The sequence below is a fragment of the Rhopalosiphum padi genome, chromosome 3, assembly GCF_020882245.1.
Source record: "Rhopalosiphum padi isolate XX-2018 chromosome 3, ASM2088224v1, whole genome shotgun sequence".
Classification (NCBI taxonomy): Eukaryota; Metazoa; Arthropoda; class Insecta; order Hemiptera; family Aphididae; genus Rhopalosiphum; species Rhopalosiphum padi.
Window position 1 is genome coordinate 78443529 of NC_083599.1, and position 22929 is coordinate 78466457.

The 22929-nt window shown below is 30.1% G+C and overlaps 3 protein-coding genes and 1 pseudogene across 3 annotated transcripts; 3 read left to right on the forward strand and 1 right to left on the reverse strand.

The window, feature by feature from the left end:
• Window positions 1–2: 2 nt before the first annotated feature.
• LOC132925881 (uncharacterized) lies at window positions 3–864 on the forward strand (annotated as a pseudogene).
• A 1930-nt stretch (window positions 865–2794) lies between these two features.
• On the forward strand, window positions 2795–10192 carry LOC132925882 (zinc finger MYM-type protein 1-like). Its single transcript, XM_060990240.1, has 6 exons — window positions 2795–3085; window positions 3840–4052; window positions 7646–7804; window positions 7859–9297; window positions 9341–9517; window positions 9682–10192. Exons 1-6 carry the CDS (start codon window positions 2795–2797, stop codon window positions 10190–10192), a joined length of 2790 nt encoding a protein of 929 aa, XP_060846223.1.
• A 21-nt stretch (window positions 10193–10213) lies between these two features.
• Window positions 10214–12904, reverse strand: LOC132925883 (uncharacterized). The gene has a single exon (XM_060990241.1). It carries the CDS (start codon window positions 12902–12904, stop codon window positions 10214–10216), a length of 2691 nt encoding a protein of 896 aa, XP_060846224.1.
• Window positions 12905–19156: 6252 nt separating this feature from the next.
• LOC132925884 (uncharacterized) lies at window positions 19157–20293 on the forward strand. Its single transcript, XM_060990242.1, has one exon. The coding sequence runs from the start codon at window positions 19157–19159 to the stop codon at window positions 20291–20293; it is 1137 nt and encodes a 378-aa protein (XP_060846225.1).
• Window positions 20294–22929: the final 2636 nt, after the last annotated feature.

Below are 22929 nucleotides of genomic sequence, written 5' to 3' on the forward strand. Positions count from 1 at the left end.
GACTTGAATTAGATATATTTGTAACGAGGTTACAAAGAATAATTTTAAACGTTCAAACGAATAAATTAGATGTTTTTATAATTACACCAGATCAGTTTTTGTCGGAAATAAAACGAATAGAAAATATCCTACCGGAAAATTTACAATTTCCTATACAATTTAATGAAGATAATATACAAGAAATTTACAAAATATTACACATAGACCCCTTCACCCAATGAACGATAGATAAATATTTTCAATAAAAATTCTATAACGTATCATCGACATTTTCAAATTATATTATATTCTACCAATATGTATATGTTACAATCAATGAATTAAGACAATTTATACATATAACTGCAAATCCAATGTACTTAATAACAGACGATTTGGTGACAAAATATTTTATTTGGTCAAATATCACTGTGTAAAAGTTGCTAACACTTTTGTTTGTGGTTTTAATGAAATCATACACAATAGTGTTACTAATCCCACTTGTGTAACAGAAATATTAAAAAAATTTATAGCCAAACCTACAAAATGTGATACTTTATCACTGAATTTAAAAAAGAGTTATGGTACCCATCATTTTTAAAAAATAATTGGTACTTTTTATGTGAAAAGCCTACTATAATTACGATAATTTGTAATAAACGATCTTTTATTCGTAGGCTAACATTAAAAAGTTCTGGTAAATTATTCCTGAAAGCTGGTTGTCCTGCTCTAACGATTCGGAGCGTTATAATAACAGAACAAATATTAGAATCGACATTTGTAACACAGCCTTTAGAGTTAAGCTTTTTAAATGATTCGTGCTGTAATATTGCAGTTAATCGACTATATCCGAAACCCATTCATTTAGATGAAATTAAAAATTAAAAATTTGATAAAGAGTCTTTCGATAAAATCAACGCAAAATTAGATCTACAAGATAAATTATTAAATACACTTATATTAAAAAAAAAACCTATGAATTTGTATATACAAATAAATATTTGATTATGATAATAGCTGTTATATTATTATACTTAAGTATAAAATTTTGTATATATAAAAAAAAAAGATCAGCTTTAGAAAATATAAATTTAGGTTATTGTCCTAAGTCCACGGATCAAACATAATAATAAACTTTAATAATTTAAAATAAAATTATATTTCATGCAAATTTAAATTTATTGATTGAAAAATTTACTATGTAGGCAAGTATAGTTATATATATTTGTTAAGAATACATATTATATTCTATATATATTATATTTTTAAGCGTATATCTGTATATCTGTTAAGCCTGTTAAGGGGACTGGAGCGTGATTCATTATCGGTCGAAAACATAGCTCACGACTTCAATCACTACGCCCAATATAATGTTCTGGTATTAATTTTGAAAACAGATTTGAATTCGTCACTAAATTATCTATGCTTTGACAATTTCATTTTTCGGATTTTTTTTTTTTTTACTTAGAAATTTACTAACAAAAAGAGTAAAAATAGATCATATTCATAATTTTAATTTAAATACATTGATATAGAATATGAAAAATGTACGACAGTAAAAGCATAGTAAATTTAGAGGAGAATCTAAATCTACTTTCAAAATTGAATTCGGTACATCCCACTGAGCGTAGTGATTCAAGTCACTGGCAGTATATTTTGAAAAAAAAAATGTTTGTAATTTTATAAAGTAATATGTGGTTGACGCGTGCATGCGCGTAGGTAAAATGGAAGACGTACATATCCCGTCACTATGATGCCCATATACAACGTAATCGGTATTATTCAGGGAATCGTACACAACTAATTAGTGATTATAAGTATTGTAATACTATGAACAGAATATATATAAAGATATAAGTAATGGGTTTTATTTTAGGGATATTATATTCATTATGATTATTCAATAAAATTATATTATACATTATTTTTCTAATATAGTTTATAACTATTTACAAATATTAAAATAGTTAGTACGCGTATAGACGCGTAATGTAGTGCAGTCCCACAGACAACAAAAACGTGTTAGAAATACAATAAAATATTAAAATTTTAGTCGCGGGCTGTTTTCTGTCGATAATTAAACTAGTTATTTGTTATAAGTGTCATATTTTCATATTTTTGAGCTGTTTTTATTATTAATTGTGAATAAAATATTAAAAATGGCGAAAACCAGAAAGTACCCGAGCAGAATTAAAAAAAAGAAAAGGAAATCCATCATTATTGGAATCACGTAAATCATTGAGTTTATTTGTTATTTATTTATTTTAACTAAAAAATATATATGTAATATATTTTATTTATTTATTTATAATTTTAATTTAAATTTGATTTTTATCATTTTTTTAATTTTATCTAGAAAAATATGTTTACACAAATACGTAAAAGTGAAATTCCAACTGATTTTATTACTGAATTACAAAGTACTTTAAATGACGAATCTTCCGAATCTTTGTTTACAGAAAACTGTAACCAAACCCATTCAATTTTTATTTCTACACCAATAAACTCTTGCAAGTTAATTTCAAAGCAATTATTTAAACCAAGTGCATCAAAAGAGGATTATGATATTACGGAAGTAAATAATTCATTGAAGGATTTAGAGGGGAGAAGAATTGTCAATATCAAACATATTTTTGAATCTATTAAATCAATAAAGCATGAAGGATTTGACTGTACAATGTACATTCAGTGACCTAGAGTTAACTAATGAGATTAGGAAAGGATTTTTAAGTATTTTTTATTTACTTGCAAGGTATGCAATAAAAAAGAAAGTATTTATAGTGAAAATCCTACCGATAGTGTTATAAACATTAATATGGCTGTCATCAATATTGGTCAAGGGTACACCCAACTTGAGGAATTTGCAGCAGCTTTAATCATGCCGATGATGTCCAATAGAAAATATCAAGAACTGCATACAAGTGTGTTTAATTACACTCATATAATTGCATTGGAAGGAAAGATAGAAGCAGGTAAAGAAGAAAGAAGGCTAGCTATTAAAAGAGGTGATGTAGATCAACGTGGCCGTTCTAAAATAGACGTTATAGCCGATGGTGCTTGGAGTAAGAGATCATATAAAACCAATCATAATGCGTTATCTGGCGTTGTACGTAATATTGTTATATCAACATTTAAATACTACCTATATTATATAATTTTTATGTTCGAGATAAAATTATATATATATATATATATATGTATTATTATTTTAAATAGGCTTGTATTATTGGAGCAGTGACTAAAAAAGTACTCCTTTTTGGTGTAAGAAATAAATTTTGTTGTGTGTATTATTCGGCGAAAAAACGTGAAAAAGGAGCCTGCGCCTCATCATTGTTTTCAAAATTGGAATGGACCGTCTACAGCTATGGAAGCTGACATAATTGTCGATGGTGTTATATATTCGAAGTTAATTGGTAAAAGAAATATGCATAATATTATAATATATTTAGCAAAAAACTTGAATTTTTACATAAAACTAGTTTTTTTATTTTGTTGCAATTAAAAACCGAAAAATTTTAGGTACCTACTTGAAATATTCAGCAAATGATTATAGTAGCATTATCAACATTTTATACATGGTATAATTTTGATCATTTTGAGCAATTTATCATACTGAAAGTATTTTTTTTTAGCTGTTAAAAAATAATATAAGTTAGTCTACGCGGTTGATTGTTTTTGAGTTACATACAACAAAAAATTAAATCAATTTTGTCGAAAACTGGTTTTGCATAAAAATTATAGGTTTACCTTTTTTTCTCGACGCTAAACTGGGCATTTTCAATTTTGACCCACCCCCAATTTGTATTTCTATCAACTAAAAATACTTTAAATCTTAAACGTGGAGGTTTAAATTCGAAAAGACGGAGAAAGCAAAATCAAGAAAAGCATTCACTTCAGAACGAAACAGCCGACTGAAAACTGGTGGAGGTGAAGAAGAAAAAATTGTTGATTCACCAAACCCAGATGTAGAAGTATTATTAGGTAAACCCCATATAGTTGAATGGTGTTCTGAAAATCTTCACAGCACTTTTCCTAGACTATGTGAATCCAACAAAACCCGTTCTCCATTTTCGGTAATCTACCGCTTTAAATAAAAATCTAGCAAAAATAACTATTTTTTTAACTGTGAAAAATTAAATAATTTTTTTTTTGAAAATTTTTAATCTCACATTTTGTATCTACTTTATAATATCTTTTTAATGAGTTAAAGTTTTAAAAAGTTAAAAAAATAGGTTGGGACTGTTTACGCCGACGTTTTTGTGGATTCAAATCGTTATACCGCTTGGGTGTGATATCGGATCGGATTCTCTCATTAATATTTTATGTTAAAGCTACCTTAATTATCCACCTACTCATTACAACTGAATTACATTTTTATCATTTTCCTATTTAACACAAATTCTTAAAGTTTTAAAAATTCAGATTTTTTCATTTTAATTACCATACTTACTTAAATAAAAATCAAGAAAGTAAAAATAAAAAATATTATCATCTATAAATAATATAGTTTTGAAAGTCAATAATTAACATCTTTAATTATATATCGTATTATCGATTGGTTTCTTGGATAGATCAAAAACAACTATACTATAATAAACAGTACAATTTTCTTCCACCAAGGCAATACGATCCGTTGATCGTCGATGACGAACAATAGCATGCTGTTGTTATAAATTATGCTGTAAATTATTACATATTGTATTTCTAAATTAATGTAATTTTATATATTTTGTTTTATTCGACAGACGACAAAACAAATCACTATAGGACAGTGTTCCAACTTATAATTTTAATTTTCGTATAAAATATTATACAAACACATTTATATTATAAAAAATTATTATGTGTTATATTTCTTGTTTTTTAACAATATAATATATGAAAATGAAACAACAAAATTGTTATGTTTTCAAGAATGTTTGAGGTGGCTTGGTGGGCTTTTTTTTTTTTTTTTGGGGGGGGGGGGGGGGGGTAAACCCTCTCAAGCCCCACGATTTCCACCAATGCTGGGTAGCTGATTTATATCAGACAGAAGATACCTGGGTCCTCTAACTCGGAACTAGGACAATTGGTCTCCATCATAAATTTTAACTAGTCCCCGGCTTAAAAGTTAAATAGGTACAAAAATATTGTTTAGCATAACGTTCTTTAACCCATCAATAATGACTCTATGAGCAATTTCTTTACACAATTGCCATTTTAAGAACCTTGTTTTAAATATAATTCGATTTTGACAATATTATAGAAATGCTTCATTAAGTTATTTATGAAAATGAAAAAAATAATCCAGAAAAATACTAAAAGTTATAAATAAACTAACAAAGTTGTTGTCAGCGTATATTAAATAATATATTAATACCTAATATCAAATTTATATTATGTTAGCCTTGTGCTCACTGGTGAGCTGATCGCCTTACCATGTATTTATATTAAGTTAGTATCTGGTTACTTTATTATTATCATATTATATAATTAAACACTAAAAAATAATAATTACAATTTACAATTGTTTTTATTGAACTTTTTTGGAAAAAAAAATCATATATTCGCATATTTATAAGTTTATGGAATATTTAGAGAATATTTTAGGGATTTTTTAGAACATATTAGCATTTTAAGCTTTTAAGAACCTAAATATCCGCTCTTTAATTATAACTAATCAATTAATTATTACTGTATGATTACAATTCACTGTTTAGTTCATAAAAAAAAAATAAAATGTTTAATAGGGTTTGACTAATATGAGTAAATAAAAACAAATTTGACTTATATTTTAAAATTTATCTAAGGCCTGGGAAACATCTCGATCATTAGAATTCTTAATTTTTTCTTTTAAAGATTCAATTATTGCTTTAAAATTAAGTTTAACTGAAGTACAATTTTTGATTCTGCAATTCCAACGTGTATCACTTATTGCTGTGATAGATATTTTTTTTCAAACCAAGTTGCTTTTGAATTTCTTAAAATTTGAAGTTGTTTGTTGGCATAGAAAAATGAATATATATGGATTCAAGACAATTAAACACATATCGAGTTTCCGAAAAATGTACATAATATAATAGTTATGATAAGTTTAAAATAATGAAAAATATTTTTCTTTACCTTAACTATCTTGCACATGTCAATTATAATTAAATTGGCTCTATGTGTCATACACTGAGTATAGATGGCACACGAGTGTCTCAACTTTACTTTTTGTTGCACACCATTAAATTGGCCCGACATCACGCTAGCTTCATCGTATGACTGTGCGACTATTGGTATTTCAGCTATTTGACTTACATCCAAATAATTGAACATAATAGTATTTAAAGGATCAGCATCTTGTTTTTCTGATACATTTATAAAAGTTAAAAATCGTTCAACAACATCTAAATTTTTTGTGTATCGTATGCAAAAAGAAAACTGCTCTTCATTGAAAGATCTAGAAAATATATAAATCAGGGGCGTCATTTGTGGGGGGGGGGGTGCAGGGTGTACATTTGCACCAACATTTTTGAAAAACGCCTTCTTTGGCCTGCCAGCAATAAATATAAGCGCCGATATACCTAAGTGTTATAATATTCATAAATTATATATATTTTATATTTTTTCAGTATTTAAAAAAAAATAAATTACTATAGGTACTAATGTGTTTTATTTCCAAAAATAATCAGTAGTGTACTAGTGTGGTTAAATCACTTGTATCATAGACATAATATAAAATAATAATAATATAATATAAATAATATAATATGTCTGTGGATATATGCTGGTACAGATTTCTTATCACACTCCGGTATCTCCCTACACGTTATAATAAAAAAACAACATAATTTATAATTCCCATCAAAAGGGAAAAAATTGTCTAAAAATAGCAACCATAGAATATTATTTGTTTACATTTTTAACCTTGTCACAATGTTATTTATTATTATTTCCTTCCAGTTACCAGTTTACTACCAATGTAAGTACATCGAGTACGATTGATCGTAATATAATATATAATAAAAATAATAATAATATTTGCTTAATATTTAATAATATACAACCCGACAACCGCTAAATGTCAGTATTTTAGTCTGTTTAGTGGTTTCAGTTTTTATTAATATATTAGTGTTATATTTTTGTTTTTATAAATATTTATTCAACTAATAGATTATTATTAATTATTAAAAGTTTTTTTTTTAATTTTACGAGTGTATTAAGTATTTTCTATTATGAACGAAAAAAAAAGAAAAGGAGGTGCAGCTCGATTAAGAGAAAAAAATAAAAAGCTTTTATTAACAGCTGGTTCAAACTGTCATAGTTTATTAAGTATGTTTTCTACAATATCTGAAAAGCAGAAACCAGATAATTTTGTAAGTATGACTAAAATGCATTCATAAATTTAATGTGTTCATATGCCCGCAGTATGTGTGACAGTTTATGAACTGTGACTTAAAAGAACCTAATCTATACTAAAGTCTATCATATACTTATAACTATCAAGATACATTTTCCAGTGCCCTTAGTTATAGTTTATTTAATTTTCAAATTTCTCATTTAATATACCTATCTATTTTGTTTTTATACATACCTTAGCTTTATTTATAATTTTTGAATTAACACAGAATTATATGGTATTAATGTATTGTATAGTATTAAAGTAATAGGTACATTCTTGATTCTTTATAATATTATTTAGGAATCTGATAATTTCGCAGAATCTATGAAGAGTCCTGCCACACATATTAGTAATTATTTGAACAATGAAGAAGGCAAGTTTTTTGAAAAGGAAGAAATAAATGAGACTATTGTTAAATCAACAAAATGTGACACTGAATCTAAGGATTTTAAACCAAAGGTGAGTTTTTTATTTTTTTTATCACAACTTTACATTCAAACCATATATTTTCAGGTTTATGATTTATCAATTTCTAAGTATGATAGTCCAAAACAACCATTACTTGCAAGTTTTCCAAAAAATAAAAATAAAAGAGCGTTCAATTCAAAATTGTACAAACATTTCAATTGGATTGAATATTCAATTGTAAAAGACCAGGTGTATTGTTTTGTTTGTAGACATTTTACATCTACTAATGAACCACAATTTGAACGAACATTTTTAAATAAAGGATTCAACTGTTGGCAAAAACAAGCAGAATCATTTAAATACCATGCAAAGACTAATTATCATAAGCTAAACTTTGAAAAGTATACTATGTTTTTAAATTTAAAATGTAATAAAAGTTATTCTTCTGTTGCAAGTGGCATAATACATTCTCGAAAGAAAGAAGTTGAAGATAACCGTCAACATGTTTATTACTTATTGAAAACTACTTTATATTTAGCAAAACAAGGCATACCATTCCGAGGACATGATGAGAGTAAAGAATCATCAAACCGTGGAAATTATATTGAACTCTTAAATATGTTTTGTGATGATAATGTTAAATTAAAATTAGAATCCAGATATGGACATTATACATCTCCCGAGTATCAGAACGATTGTATTAAAATTATTGCTTCTATCACAAGGTCAAACATAATTCAACAAATTTCACCAATTGGTGCCTTTTCTATTCTTGTGGATGAAACTAAAGACACTAGTAAAAAAGAACAGCTGTCATTTGTAATCAGGTTTGTTGACAATGAGTTTAATGTTTTTGAAAAAGCTTTGGGTTGTTACCACATGGTTAAATGTAATGCTTCAGCTCTTAGTCAAGAAATCCAAAAAATTGTGATAGAAAATAATTTGGATATCAACAAGTGCATTGCTCAATGTTATGACGGAGCATCGGTTATGAGTGGAGTGTTCTCGGGAGTACAAAAACGAATAGCAGATGTAGTACCAAAAGCTATATTTGTGCATTGCTATGCTCACCGCCTGAACCTTTGTTTAATTCATTCAATTCAAAACAACAGTATTGTGGTTAATTTTTTTGATACAGTCCAGTCTTTGTATAAGTACTTAATGAATGGACATACTCGCTATGAAATTTTTATGAAAGTTCAAGAGGATAAAAACTTAAAAGCAATTCATTTAGAACAACTTGTGGAAACTAGATGGTCTTACTGGCATACTTCTTTACAAAAAATAAAAATGCGTATTACAGAAATATTAGATGTATTGAAAGTTTTAACTGTGCAAGATGATCAACCAGCAAAAGCTTTAGGCTTACTTAAAGAAGTATCAACATTTCGATTTGTGTTAGTATTGCATATTATGGAAAAACTTCTTGAAGCTATTCATTGTTTATCGTGTGAGTTACAAAACCCAAAAATCTTATTACCAAGCAGCTATGGATCTAGTCGATTTAACAAGAAAAGAATTAACAACCCTAAGATCAGATGCAAGTTATTCACTATTATATAACAAAGCTAAAACACATGCTTTAAGCCTTGGTATAACAGTGGAGGAGGAACAAGAAAGAAATACTCGTCTTAGAAGGAAACTGCAACCATCTAAGAAACTTGAAGAATATTATGTAATGAGTACTACTGGAAAATGTGAATCAATAAAATCTCTTAAAGTGAAAAATTTTAAATCTGAAGTTTTTTATTGCTGCATTGACAGGTAAGAATGTTATAAGACTACCATTTATTATATGAAAATTAGATTACCTACATTTAGAAATCAACCAGTAACCTTTCTTAAATGTAAATGCAAATTCTTAAAGTAGATATTTCAACTCTATGGTTTAGTTTTTGATGTAATAACATAAGTATTATTTTTTTCAGGTTTCTTCAACAGCTGAATGAAAGATTTTCAGAGAAAAGCAAAGATTTGTTTAAGCTGTTTGAAATTTTTGATGTAACCAGCAATAATTTTTTTAATCCTAACTGCCCTCATTTAATATTCTTTACAAACCATTATAGTTATTTTCAATTTAATGAGTCTAAAATGTTATCCGAATTTCCTTCTGCAAAATCCTTGATTCTTAAAAAAAATATAACCAATTTGAATTTAAGTGACATTATTTCCTGCTTAAAAGATTTTCCAGTTGCTTTTTCAGAAACATTAAAAATAATATCTTTAGTTCTAACTTTACCTATAAGTACAGCTTCTAATGAAAGATTTTTTTCTTCACTTAAGAGAGTCAAGTCTTATATTAGATCAACCATGGGAGATGAACGCTTAAGTGACTTATTGGTGGTTAGTGTGGAGAAAGAAGAGGCAAATAAAATTAATCTAAATGATGCTGTAGATTCATTTTCAAAATTAAAAATTCGAAGATATCCGCTAATGTAATATACTACCTATGTATTATAATTATTGCTTGTTTAGTTCGTATGCTTTAAGTTCATCTTGCGGGGACGCACGCCATAGGATGTGTTGATAACAACGATGTTCGGGAACTAATAAAATCTGTCGGTACATTTTATTAATGTCCGCGGTGAATGCGTAACGCGGTAGACGAAACCGCATTAGTACATCAATAACGTCCTGTTGTAATTTTGGACCCGCGAATAAACATTGGTTTAATGATGTACTAGAAAACGATTGGGCGGACGCGTCAAATACGACACGGATTTTATCTTGTGGGTCGGAAGACTTGAACACAGCATGGTGAGGGATAAAATATGAACCTGTAGACGAAGCTGGGGACATGTGTCCTAAAGACAAGTATTCAGCCATAAATTTACAATACGCCTCGCGAAGTCGGCTGTCTGATGTGAGCTTTCGCTCAAGGGACTCGAAACGTTTGACCGCGACAGCGCGCGAGCCAGAAAAGGTATTGTCCGCGACCGTTTGGCGGAACAACAAGGGTACGACAAAACGCCCGGATTCGTCACGTGAACATTTATCACGGAACATCTCTTCACATTTTCCGTCACAAGTAAAAGTCTCTGGAGCTGTTTCTGGTTCCTCAACCTGCCAGAACTTATCCATTAAGGATTCGATTGAAGAAACCAAAGAGATGTGATGTGAAGTGGAAACATAACTATTTGAAGAGGGGACGGGCCCGATTATTATCCAACCAAATATTGAACCGAATGCTACAGGATATGAGTCACCCACTGACACACGTTTACCGTTCAGAATACGCGCAAATATGTCTGCGCCGAGTAGTAAATCAACCTTACTTGGTATTGTGAACGAGGGATCTGCTAGGGCTAAATTTTTATACTTATCTGCTACCTGATTGGATATTGACTGGCTAGGCATATTAACGGTAATTGTGGGGAACACCCATGCGGTAAAATTTATAAATGGTTCGTTCGAAAATCGAGGTTGAATATCACAAGTTACCAATCCCTTAACGTTGGGTACCGACGCACCTGATAACCCAGATACAGGGGCGGTCCAACGGGTAACTTTCAAGCCCAATTGAGCGGAGCAATCTGCGGTGATCGCGCTTATTTGCGAAGCGGAGTCGACTAGAGTGCGTACAGTGTGCAACACACCACCACAGTCACGAATGTGGACTAAAACGGTCCCTAAAATAACCGATGACGATTGCTGACAGCCACTACCAAGAAGGGACGATTGAGACGGCGGTTCATCGCACGGTACCTGATTGTCAGATGTTGAACCGTTATTTCTATCGCGCGAGTGTAATAACGGATGATGTTTGTACGAGCACTTATCACATTGTACCGATGACTTGCACTCTGGGGCCCAATGACCAGCGCGCAAGCAACGAAAACATCGCCTGTTTTCACGGACCCACGTTTCGCGAGTGCCGGCGGACCACCCGGTAAATTTTTGGCATGACGAAATTGCATGAGACCGTTTACAAATAGGGCACGGCCCTTTTGATTTCGACGATACGGAACTAGACACTAACGAAGTTGGTTGTTGCCGTTTATAGTTACTAGGGGCAGATGTATAACCTTTCGAAGTGTGAGATGACTTTTGCAATGGCTGCTTTACTATTTTATGGACCGCATCATTCGGTATGCATTCTAGAACGTTAACACGTGATTTTACGAACGTCAAAAGTTCCCTAACCGTTGGAAAGCTATTTGACAATTGCGCTTCAAAAAGCTTAACCGTATACGACGGCAAGCAACGCGACGCGACCGAAAATAAAATAAAATCACCAAGATTCGGGAGGTTCATTGAATCTAGTACGGAGACCCCCTCATCAAAAACCAATAAAAATTTATTCAATTCTGTTAGATTTTCGTTCGACGATTTCGGTGCTGTTAATAATTTGTCTAACAATGAAGACGCAACTAAGCGCGGCTTGTCAAAGCGCGCTGTTAACGTGGCCCAAGCGAGTGAATAATTGTCGCCACTTACCGGTATGCCAGCGATTGCCTCTAACGCCCTATCTCGCAAGCAACCCGTTAAATAATAAAATTTGTCAATGTCCGCGATGGTAGAATGTTGATCAACCATGGACATGAAACGATCTCGGAACATAAGCCACTTAAAAATATCACCATTAAATGTGGGTAGTGGTATCTCCGGCAACCGGGCCGGTTTTACGTGAGATGTAGTACGCGTAATTGTATGTCCGCTGCGGACGCTACCTCCCGGGACATTTACACCAAATGCTGTAGAGCTACGCGCCGCCCCGCTCTTAACCGAACCTACCTGACTTTCCCTGTCGTCGTTTATATTTAAATTATGCACCGATACCGGCTCCGGAACAGATATTAGGGATTCTCTACGGACAGACACGTTAATTTGATCACTTTGAGTGTGACGATTGACCGTTGCACGGGAAATAGAAATCAAGTTGCGAAGATCCGCGACCTGACCAATGGAATACTCTGATTCTCTACCTAAATCTATTAAGCAATCAATCACTGTATTACTCTCAGCCGTAAATTCTGACCATATAACGTCGACTTCGTCGACAAGAAACGATAGCTGAGTGATCAAACTTAACTCAGTTTCACATTGCACCGCGAGCTCGTGCATTGCGTTAATACGCCTAATACATTCATCGCGTCTCATAGTCGCTCTTTTCAATACGCGGTTAATACGTGCTATCTCTTGTACGTCCATGGCGCAAAATTAATAACACAATAAAACTAATTAATTAAATATACGTAAAATAATATAAAATTGCGTATTTTGTGACGTATAAGTATAAACTAATAGAAACGCGTACCTAAATATATCTATATAATATATCAATATACCACGCAAAATAATAGCTGGAACACGTCACACCGATGTACGAACGTTGATATACAAAAAACAAATAAAATACCGTAAAAGAAACCACGCTCTGCTACCAGAAATGTACCACCAGGCTCCTACGTAAGGCGGTTAGCCTAGGATGGCAAGCTAATAAAAACCCAGATTATATAATAAGCTATCGTACATGGAGTGGGTGACCAATATTATAACAAATAAACTATTAATTTATGTGCACCGTCGTGCTATAAAAATATATTTTAACACTTGTCATATAAAATACACAGACACAATATTATAATAAAAATACGGGCGCCCAAATAAAATAAATAGAAAAATAATAGAATTGACAATCAATAATAAATAATAATAATGAACGTGATTGATATCACTGTTATCACGGATAGTATATAAACAAATTAACGATACCAATAATCTGCTAATCTCCGCCGACGACTGATACCCTCGCAGTGTGACCACCAGACTTGCTGCGTTTAATTACTGGATCCGATATCACTCTATTTTAGGTGACAGGCGCCAGGTCATTGACACACTAATTTGCGAGATATTTTTATTACGTACTTCACGTACTCGTAATGGAGCAAGGGACGAGACGAAAATTAATGACGACGTCCCGCACAACGACACAATAATAATACCTTAGACGATGCAGCGATCTTGCAATTAATAAATAAGTATTAATACGCGGTATCATGCATCAACGGCTCACACGGCCAAAATACGACTAAATGCGCCCACGCACAACGCACAACAGTGGCGATATCCCGCACGACAGGATATAAAAAAGAGGTATAATTAAAGAAACGGTCCGCAAATGTTTTTTAATAAAACTACGTCAACGATACCGCGAATGACACAAAAAATGGCACAAAATGGCCCACAATGAAAAAACGCCGCACACGCGACAAAGGCGACGTCTCGTACGACGGTCGCGGAAGAACAGTACGAACTGTGCGTAGGTGGATGTCCACGGTTGTCTTATAGGCAAGAGAGGAGGGGACGACTGTTGAACTTGCCGAGCTTAATCTATACAAAGGTCGTCGAACTTAGTCTCGGAATAACGCGATAGATAATAATAATATTATATCTTGAACAATATATTTAATTACAGTTTTACATTTATTTGAATAATAATGACTTTTGTAAGAGTTCACTTGATCGAGCATATGTATCGATTACTTCATTCATGTCGACCTTTTAACAGCTTAATAGCATTAAACTTTCAAGTCTTGTTTGTCCCATAGTTGATCGCAACCTTGTTTTTATTAATATGACCTAAAAAAAAAATTATTTACTATATTTTGTTAAAAACTTATATACAATAAGCACGGCATTTATAAACAAATTTTTATTGTTTATTAAAACATAATATTTAAAAATTGATATCATACTTTAGAAAATGAACGTTCTGCGGTTGCTGATGAAGGTGGAATAATAGCTAATGCTTTATAAGCTTTATATATATTTGGAAATGCTGAAACTAAATCATAGCTAAACAAAAGTTCAATGATTGTGGTAACCGATATTTTAGCTGCGGCATTATCTTTTTCACTTGTTTCATTATCAGAAATCTCCTCCTCAACTGAACTTGATATTTCTTTTTCAACATCCATATTATTTAAATTTGATGCATGTAGTTCTGAAGATAGTTTCATTCGATTCAGTAGTTGACTTATATTATTTTTTAGTTGCATATATTCAGTTCTTAATTGACTTTCATCTACACCAATCCATGGAGCTATATGTTCAAAACTGTCTAATGAAAGTTTTTGAGACTTACATAACAAGCGATCAGGGTTTAATAAAGCTAGATCTTTCATGATTTCTTTTGCTTGACTAAATCTTTCATTTATTGATGTGATAATTTGATCCAAAGCAGCATAATAAGTAATAATTTTGTAATTATGGCAAACTTAATATTAAATTTCATCTACTGTATTTTCACCTGTCATTTTCTTTTTTGTACTTTTTCTTACTTCTTTAAAATCACAGTTGACAACTTTATTTACTTTTCCATGTTCTTTGGTAGTTTTTAAAAAATCATCAAAAGAATCATCAGATCGCAACTTTCTTGATATTTTGCGTACTCTTATAAAAAATAGTAACGCTTGTACATCTCCACAAAATTCGAGTCACATGTATCGACTACAATTAATTGAGAAGATGTGCAAAACACCATACATAAATGGCTTTAGGATTTTGTTGTTGTATGAGCGTTCTCAGACCAGAGTAAATCCCTTGCATTGCCGCAGCACCATTATATGCCTGAGCACAGAGATTTTTTTTCCAATCAATACAGTATTTACTTGTTATTCTACAAAACAAGTCAAACAGCCCATGCCCAGTACCATCATTTGCTATTTTTAACGCCAATATTCGTTATTCAATTTTACCATTTTCATTAACAAACCGAACAACAAATGAAAACTGTTCTTGATTAGATACATCAGTTTTTGTATCAATAATCACAGAAAAAAAGACCAGCTTTTTTCATATTTTTTAATATTGTTGAACGAACTATTTCACTCATAATACATAAAAGTTGATCTTGAAATTCATGAGACATAAATGTTATTCTATTTTTTTTCATTTTATTTACCTTTTCAAGATGGACTGTAAGAGGTGTATTATGATGAACAATAACCTTTAACATTTCAATAAAATTACACCGGATCAAAGATTACTGACATTCAGAATGACCTCGTAATGGTATATTTTGTCGGGCAGCGAAATGTAAAACTTCTACAATAGTACGAACTACTTCTCGATTATCAGCAACTTGTCTGTTGGCATACTGAGTAAGTTGTACATCTACATTAACCCGATTACTTTTAATAAAAAGGCCTCGACTGATTTCTGATTGTAAATGTTCTGGTGAATGTTCATGAACTGCAATTTTTCTAGACAAATTACACCAATCATCAAAACCTTGTGATGCTAAATTAGATTTTTTTGCTTTTGGGAGCCCAAACAGTTTACATGATATACAATACACTCGATCTTCAGATAGAGAATATGACAACCAAAATCTTCGGGGCGGGTTATTGGGTATTATTTTACTGTTGTTATAAAAAGACTCGTTAAATGATCGATTCATACCGTTCCAATCTCTTTTTTTTGGGAACATTCCTAAAGGTAACTCAAGTGGTGATGGCTGACAAGGTCCAAGATTAACATAGTAATGTAAAAGTTCATGCGATATAGAATCCCAGATATAGAAAGCCATTTCTGTCAATTAAAAATACCATGTTAGTTTATATTTCTGTGTCATATTTAATGTTAAGTTAACTACCTTCTACTTAATATTTAATACTATCATAGCGGTATTGATGAAATAGGGAACCAAGGCTAATATATTAGTGAAGGCCTAAATTTTTAAAATTAAAATTTATTTAATAAATTAATAAATAAAATAAAATTGGAATAAAATAATAAAATATACATATATCTATATTATATTTTAATCTTTTAACAAACTAAACAATCTATTATGTAAGTATGAATTTTTTTATAAAATAAATAATTTAATGTTTATTATCATTTTTGTTCATTTTTTAGGAAATTTATTTTATTTTATTTCAAATTCCAATTGCATTTAATAGTACTAAATTTTAATTCAAATATCTATAACAATATTGGATGAACAAATACAAATTGCTGTTTTGGTTAGCCAAAGTATAATACAGTGAAACTTCTAATTAACGGTCACCAAAGGGACCATAAATAATGACCGCTATTTAGAGGTAGCTGTCCTAGAAGTGACCATTAACGGAAGTTTTACTGTACATCTCACCTGATAACTTAATAAGTATGTATACAATTTTTTTTGTATAGAATCAATTCTATAAATAATTTAATGTTGTTTTTTTTTTAGTTGCATTCTGATAAAAAAATAACAGTGCAACATCAAGAGTCAAGACCAACTACTTCTAAATTTGTAAAAATTGTTGATGATCACATTAATAGTTAATTGTATGTTTAAATAATTAGGTTAAGTTATTGGTACATAACATAAGTAGGGCGGCGCTTTCCATTACCGCACAAACATGACCCAATACCGCACACAAAAATAGTACGATACCGCACAGATTTATAAAACGGTATAGCCTAATTCCGCATACAACAAATGGTACGATACCACATAAATTTATTAAATATACAAAATTTTACATAGAATTAAATAGTTAAAAATAATTTTTAGTCATAATTTGTAGTAGTATTAGTAATAATAGTAACACAAATGTAATAATTTAAACATAAATGTTATTGTAGATACCTATATTGGTTTAAAATGTAAACCAATTTGTACACTGTGAATACAATCTTTTACAGATAAAGTTTATGTCGTTATAGATAATTGTCGATAAGTGACGATAATCGTCCAAAATATAAATGTGCGGCAATGGGATATCCAGTATTTTAAAATCTGTGTGCGGTTTTGTCCCATGCATATTTATAACGGGCGACGCCCAAGTAGGGCTATGGAGTTTTTATTAACCTAAATTGGCAAATTAAAATTTTTTTTTATATCTGAGTGTCATTTTCATGCAATATATTAAAAGATTTTTATATCATAAAATATTAATTAAAAATTAACATCATTTCAAAAATAAGTGTAAAAATCAATAATTTTTTAAAACATCCATAGCCCTAAAAATATGTTGTACTCTATGTATAGAGTAGATAATGTAAAGTATGTTCAATGTTCATTTAATTTGTATTAATTTATCTAGGGTAGTGGACATGTTAAGTGTTAATATTTTTTATTAGGTATGACCTTACCCAAATCCTGCAAAAATGTGCACTACGGAAATTTGTTCATGTTCTAGTAAAATTAATAATAACTAATGTGTTTATTGCCTTTGATAATTTAGTATTGAATTAATGTCCATTATTTGGTCTATTCACATACAAGATAGTTTTAATATAAAATGCAAATCATACATTATACGAAAAATATATACTAGTATAACTTATAATTATAAATGGAAAATCGGGTAGGCACAATGTACAACGAGCTCTAGGCCTATAACCTTGTATCAGATTAACAACACGGGACTCATTTTCTTGATGCACAAACCATTGTAATATCAGTCAAGTTATAAATATACACATACAACTTGTGTAGCAAGCCGCCTAGCCGCTGTTGTAGATAAATACAACAATACGTACCGATTAAGTTATAAATAAAAATATGCGATAGCCGACGATAACGTAGATAAAGATTTCATTTGTACCTTCATATTTGATGCAGTAGACGTGTACACTCTTCAACCACGCTAGTATATTTTGGTATAATATTTTGATCGTGATATTTATCCAGGTTAGTTTAATGTATTATTATTTATTGTATTATATGTATATTATTATTAAGTAAAGACTTGAAAATATAATCTAAGACTTTCCAGAACTTCCTCTTTCCAATGATAAAAATTTTTACTGCAAATACGCGAAAAAAGTTAGAAATTCACACAAGACAAATTAAATTTTGACGATTTTTCGTCGATATTAGTTATTTAATTGTTATTTTTAAAATAATAATCCTACCAGATTGAAACATACACTGAATACTTAAATGTGTATTTTGTAAATATTCTAAGTAATTTCGAATCGATTTAATGAAATTTGTGTCTCGTATTTTATTTAATTTGTACATTATCAAATTCTATTAAGTTTCTGTCGTCGTCGGATTGAGATGTAGTTTATTGTGAAAACGTTACACTTTAACGTAATTATATTTATATTATATTATTAAAATATTTAATTATTATTAATTATTATATATTATAAATTATAATCGTCAATTAATTATTATATAATTAATAAAAAAATATAAATATCTTTTACACTATTATAGTCATAAATTCTTCGTTAACCAAAATTATGAACGATCGTCATACAAAACCTCGTATATATACTTCTGGTGCACAAAAAAGAAAATTGAAGGTAGAACGTGATAAACAGATTGAAGAAGTTATTTCCCAAATTCCAAAACTGACCAACTATTTTTCTTCTTCGAGGCAGTTAACAAATGTTTTAAATAATGATATTACTAATGAAAATGTTGAAATTTTAACCTCCAAAGAAAATGAAACTATGTGTGAAAATGTAGTAATTCAACAGTCTAGCTCAACAGCGGAGAATAATTCATCTATAGAAAAAAAAAAATCAAATGATGATTCTGAACATCTTGAATTAAATGCCAAAAATACCAATATTATAGAAAATGAACCCATCGTAGAACCCGAAATTTCAAACTCTTTTATTGGTTTTAAAAATGATGTTGGTATTTGGCCTCAAAATTCTACTAATGAAATGATAAAATACTGGATAAAACAAGGTTCTACAAACTTGCAAAACTGCGATGAAAAGTTATTAGAAACAAAATCTTTCCTACAAAATCGGGTTGATCGCTCTGCAAATAATACTAGAAAATGTTCTATACATTTTTTCAAACGGATAACTAAAAATAGAGAAGGTATTAATCGTAATTGGCTATGTTTCTCTCCAATTACTGGTAAATTGTATTGTTATATTTGCAAACTATTAGGGACAAAAAATGGAAAGTTATCTAGTGATGGATTTTGTGATTGGAAGCATGCAGCTGAAAAGTTATCCCAACATGAAACATCAAAACATCATCTTGAAGCAATTATTGCAATAAATCATCGAGCGAGAGAAAATGATTGTCTAGATCAACAACTTCAAAAACAGATAGCAGAAATATCTTCCTATTGGCGCCAAGTTCTAAAGCGAGTAATTAGCACGATCAAATTTATTTCAGAACGTGGCTTAGCATTTAGAGGAGATGACGAAATAATTGGTTCACCAAGAAATGGAAATTATCTTGGAATTCTTGAATTAGTGGCGGAGTTTGATCCATTTCTGTCAGCTCATATAAAAGATCATGCGAATAAAAAAAGTGGTCACACAAATTACCTTTCATCAACTATTTGTGAAGAATTAATTGATCTTATGGCTAAAGAAGTATTAGGCGAAATAATTACAAGAATTAAAAAATCAAAATATTATTCGGTATCTGTAGATTCTACTCCCGATGAAGCACATATAGATCAATTGACTATAGTAGTACGCTATATGGAAAAAATGAATCCAGTAGAAAGATTTTTAACATTTGTACCAAATTGTGGCCACACTGGCATTGAAATCATTTGGCAAATGAAATGGCAAATACTCTCATTACATTTTTGGACCATCATGAAATTGAATTGATTGACTGCCGTGGTCAATCATATGACAATGCGGCAAACATGAGTGGAAAATATCAAGGTATGCAAGCCTTAATTAAAAATAAAAATGAATTCGCAGAATTTGTTCCTTGTTGTGGTCATTCGTTAAATTTAGTTGGGAAAACAGCAGCCAACTCGTGTATTGCAGCTATTCGTTTCTTTGATTTCATACAAAATCTTTACGTGTTTTTTACTGCAACTCCCATACGTTATTCACTTTTAACAAAAAAATTAGCTTGCATAGATAAAAATAAACGTGTTTACGTTTTAAAGAATTTGAATGAAACCCGATGGTCTGTCGTGCAGATGCAACAAAAGCTGTTGTATTTGGTTATGATTATATAAAAGAAGCTTTAGTAGAAATTTCAAAAGATTTTGATCAAAAAGAAATTGTTAAAATCGAATCCAAAAAACTTTATGAATCAATGTGTCAACTTGATGTGGCATTTTATGCAATTTTTTGGAATGATATTTTAGAGAGGTTTGATTTAACAAGCCATCTTTTACAAGACCCGAAAATAGTTCTTCAAACTGCTGTAAATGCCCTTAATTCTCTTTTATCATTTGTTCGAGAAATACAAAATAAATATGAAGAATACGAAGAAAAAGCAAAAGAAATGTCAGGATCAAAAGATTATGCGCAAATTCATAATCGGAAAAAAAATGTAAGACTAGGTTCATTAAATAGTAATCAAACAGCAACAACCAAGTTATCACCAAAAGAAAAATTTAGAATAGAAAGCTTTATTTCAGTAGTTGATCAATTGATAGTATCATTAACCGAAAGAATAGGTGCTTATGAAACAATTTGTCAACGTTTTGGTTTTTTAAATAAAATTGAAAAATTAGAAACTTCTGAGCTACAATCTGCTGCAAATTATCTTGTTAGCATTTATCCTAATGATTTAGAATCTTCACTCGGTAACGAACTTATACAGTTCGGTTCATTTGTAAAAATATATATAGAAACACGTAAAGATAATGAGCAATGGGAAATGTTTTTATACAGAATTATTGAGGAAAATAATTTACAATGTACATTTCCTAATATAGAAGTAGTACTGCGTATATATTTGGTTTTGATGGTGTCCAACTGTAGTGGAGAACGATCATATTTATGACAGTATCAACGATTAAACATTTTTATTGAAGTTGTGGTTTTATCTATTTTTAAAATATTATATTATCGCGTTTTATATTTAAAAACATTCCACTGAGAAGAGGCCCTCATTTTGTGGGGCCCGGGGCCCGGGGCCCCCTGGGCCCTCTCCTAAATCCGGCCCTGAGTAGGGCTATGGAGTTTTTATTAACCTAAATTGGCAAATTAAAATTTTTTTTTACATCTGAGTGTTATTTTCATGCAATATATTAAAAGATTTTTATATCATAAAATATTAATTAAAAATTAACATCATTTCAAAAATAAGTGTAAAAATCAATATTTTTTTAAAACATTCATAGCCCTAAAAATATGTTGTACTCTATGTATAGAGTAGATAATGTAAAGTATGTTCAATGTTAATATTTTTTATTAGGTATGACCTTACCCAAAATCCTGCAAAAATTTGCACTACGGAAATTTGTTCATGTTCTAGTAAAATTATTAATAACTAATGTGTTTATTGCCTTTGATAATTTAGTATTGAATTAATGTCCATTATTTGGTATAAGTTCAATAAACTTGAATAAAAACTACCTATCAATTATTTATGACTTATTTCAACGTCTTGAACATATTAATCCTACTGGTTAGTGGCTACTAAAAAACTAAATCATCTTAGAATATAGTGAATATACCTTATAATTTATAAAAGCTTCCAATATTGGTAAGGAAAGTAAGGATTAGTTAAGTTCAAAATTTAATTAAAACAGACAAACACATACACAATACTTGTAAGTAGTCAATTAAAGTTTATTAATAATTTATTTTAATAAATGTTCAAACTGATGACCATCTACTTCCAAACAAATTGCCAGTCGTTTAAGTAATTCATTTGTAGTAGTTTTCACTAAAACATAATTTGAGATATTAGAACAAGCATCTTTAATTTTTTGTTTAAGATCATTTACATTAGCAGGCATTTCTTTGTAAACTACACTTTGAAGATAACCCCAAAGAAAATAATATGGCGAAGTCAGATCGGAACTACGAGGTGGCCAACATATTTTTGGACTGTACGTTCCCATCCAATTTGTACCAAAAGTGCAATTTAAATACTCTATGACAATATTTTTATTATGAGCTGGAGCACCGTCCTGCTGCCAAACTAAAGTTTTGCGTCTTGATAAAGATATGTCCTCCAAATACATACAAATACATATGTATTTATTTAATATAATTTATATTTCTATATTAGATTGATGAGTTATAACTAGTAAATTACAAAATAAATATTTTTTAAAAAACAATATGGTGTATCTTAATTACTATAGTAAATGATTATATTAAACAGATAACATTTTTTTTCATTTTAAAACAAAGTAAATCAACAATTTCTATGTATTTAGAAAAATAATTCATAAATGTGAAGATATAAATGTATATGGTTGCCATATTATGTACTTGGATTCAGGGTATAGAGCTAAGACTAAAGTAGTTAAAGGTCTATTCACACATTT